Source organism: Zea mays, chromosome 9 (assembly GCF_902167145.1).
Source record: "Zea mays cultivar B73 chromosome 9, Zm-B73-REFERENCE-NAM-5.0, whole genome shotgun sequence".
NCBI lineage: Eukaryota > Viridiplantae > Streptophyta > Magnoliopsida > Poales > Poaceae > Zea > Zea mays.
Window position 1 is genome coordinate 23,373,686 of NC_050104.1, and position 2,795 is coordinate 23,376,480.

The window sequence follows — 2,795 nt, forward strand, 5'->3', positions numbered from 1 at the left end:
TGTAGATTCAGAAAATCTTCTCCTTTTAGTTGGAGGCATTCTTCATAAGGGAAGCAGTATAGCTTGATATTAGTTTCAGACTGTTGGAAAAGCATTACTGCTTCTACATAATGTTTGGGAGATTTTGCTTTGTGTAGTTACAATCCCCATCTCTGTCTAGGCATCACAAGAATGTTTTTGGCTTATTCTGTAATTGCTCCGGAGTCCTAACACACCAGATACTTCAGTCAAAGTTTTCTGAGCTAATTAATCTTTCAGTTATTAACTGTCAATCATGGCTATATATCATTTATTTGGTGAAGCTACGTGCATAACTTCATCAACCCATTCACCACTTCTTGATATTATTTTAAATCAAAAAAATAATATGTATGGACATGCATTCTACCTCGGGGAAGACATCTGTTCGTTCGTTCTTAGCTAGCTGATCACCGAATCTCGGTAAACCAGTTCTTCTCATCGATTGATTAACTGACCAAATAACTAATGCTGTCAGACAATTTAATTATTTAGTTTTGCAATTTAATAGTCATATATATAAAGATTTATCTTAAAAACTACTTTTACAAAAGTATAAACATGATAAGAATTTATTTATATTTAAAAAAACATTGATCAAAGCTATATTTTGTAGACCGTGTCGCTGTACTAAACGCCTTGTATTTTGATACTGAAGGAAGTATTTCAGATTAGATTAGATTCATATTTCAGATTATATTGGATTAGATTCATATTTCGAACGATTGATGTTTCTGCTGTGCCCAACTAACCAATGCTGCCCAAACAGTACTTTGCAACAAAAATTTGTTCAGGTCGTGCCTATAGCCCTATACTGAACTAGTTACTCGAATGCTTGAGAGCATAAGAACACATGATCAAATGCAGATCAGTCTCCAATCAAGAACTTCATAAAAGCAATTCGTACAAATTAGTTGCTGGACGCTCCATGCATGGCTACATCTTAAAAACTAAAACCTATCCACTAGAAAAGCAGTACTATAGGAATCTAGGTGAGGTCTACGATGGTTCCGGCGTGCGCGAGAACATCGACGTTCCTGAAGAAGCGATGCAGCATTAGCAGGAGGACGTCGGTGGTGAGCAGGCTGTCGGAGCCGGCGCAGTGCGCGCGGCCGGCGGCGCGCTTCACGCCGAGCGCGGTGGCCACCTGCTCCAGCCCCCCGCGCATGGCGCAGCATCTGGCGAGGTGCTTCACGTCGAACACACTGTGCCCGAACAACCGACGGACCAGGGCGAGGAAGCCGTCCACCGTGTCCGGCAGCGGCTGGCCGCCGGTGAGCGCCTTGGCGAGGTACCCGAAGTCGTAGGAGCCCGAGAAGGCGGTCCAGGTGAGCCGCCCGCAGGCGAGGCCGCTGCAGCGGAACCCGGCGGCGAAGTCTTCCGGGTCGATGCCGAACTCGTTCAGCATGGCGAAGTCCATCCCCTGCTCGCGGAGCATGGCAATGGAGGCCGGCGCGTGCGGGTGAAGCGCGGGGTCGAAGCCCCGGATGTTGAATTGCCACGCGATGGGGAACCGGCCGGCGGGGCCCGAAAGCGCGATCCCGACCTGCAGCAGCTTGAGGTCGTCTACGTTCCGCTTCACCAGCTCATAGCTCTCGCGCGGACCGCGCATGTACCGCGGCAAGTCCGAGTCGTGAACCGCGCCGGGGAACTCGGTGTCCACGCAAACGCAGGGGTAGCGCGGCAGCACCGCCGATAGGTTGGAGAGCTCTTCGTCGAAGTTGCTGGCCCACACGTCGCGCACGGCGGCCTTCAACAACGCGCCGCTGGGCGTGAAGACCAGCAGGGGCCGCGCCATGACGTAACATGGACGGGGGACGAATCTGCATGGCGGCGGCGGCGGCGCGCGGACCGACTGGGAGTACATCGTCATTACTACCGGTGGCCGTGTATTAGCGAGACGTTTTGATCATGGAACGTGGACGTGGTGCCCTGGTTTTATATATGGGCCAATTCCCTGTATGCCACTGTAAAATATACTCATTCCTTGTATGCCACTGGCCCCACATGTCATAGACACCAAAAAATATACCTATATGCCACTCAGTGGCACACAAGGGATGAGTATAAAATCTGATGACATACCAGGAATTTTCTCTTTATATATAGGGTCGAAGATACGCATGTGCGAAGCGGACTAGAATATTCCAGCCCCCAAACGGACTTTGTGTAAAATTGTTCTTATCCAATCGCACAAACTGATTGTATGGAGGGTCATAGTGAATCAAGGATAACAGTGTTTTCTTAGAAATAAAATAAAATCTGTTTTCCAGCTCGTACAAAGTTAAATTCTGTTGCATAGAAGAAACCTAGACGTTGTAGATCTAAATCTAATATACGGCTAAACTCTTAATTCTAGATCATGCCTCGGCGTAAACTACTTCTTTAGGACAGTTATTACAGTTATGAAAACCCTTTCAAATCAAATATCTACAAGTTTAAAAAAAAGATTATTTATTTAAAAAAAAACTTTTAAGTGCGATGAGAAATTTATGATTACATCGAATATTTTTTCTCCAAATGTCATAATCACAAAAACTAATGAGATATCACAACCAATGTCCAACACTCCAACTCGCGTATAAGAAACGTAGTATAAATCTACTGGCTTATCATTGTGTGGCTGATGACATCCTGCGAGGAGTAGGATCTTCGTTAACTTAATGTGACGGCAGTATTTGGCGTAGGAGAACGAAGGACAACCGAACACATGTAAAACTGAGGCCAGCTTCTCCATAGCTATGAAAACGAGCAGGTGAAGGTCGTGTCCAGCTTCA

The 2,795-nt window shown here is 46.2% G+C and overlaps 1 protein-coding gene across 1 annotated transcript; it reads right to left on the reverse strand.

The window, feature by feature from the left end:
• Positions 1-904: 904 nt before the first annotated feature.
• LOC103638105 (probable CCR4-associated factor 1 homolog 11) lies at positions 905-1,923 on the reverse strand. The gene has a single exon (XM_008661092.3). It carries the CDS (start codon positions 1,889-1,891, stop codon positions 1,007-1,009), a length of 885 nt encoding a protein of 294 aa, XP_008659314.1. The 5' UTR covers positions 1,892-1,923; the 3' UTR covers positions 905-1,006.
• Positions 1,924-2,795: the final 872 nt, after the last annotated feature.

Excerpts from the sequence above, each read along its gene's own strand:
- LOC103638105 (XM_008661092.3), bottom strand. The coding sequence starts at position 1,891 with ATGACGATGTACTCCCAGTCGGTCCGCGCGCCGCCGCCGCCGCCATGC.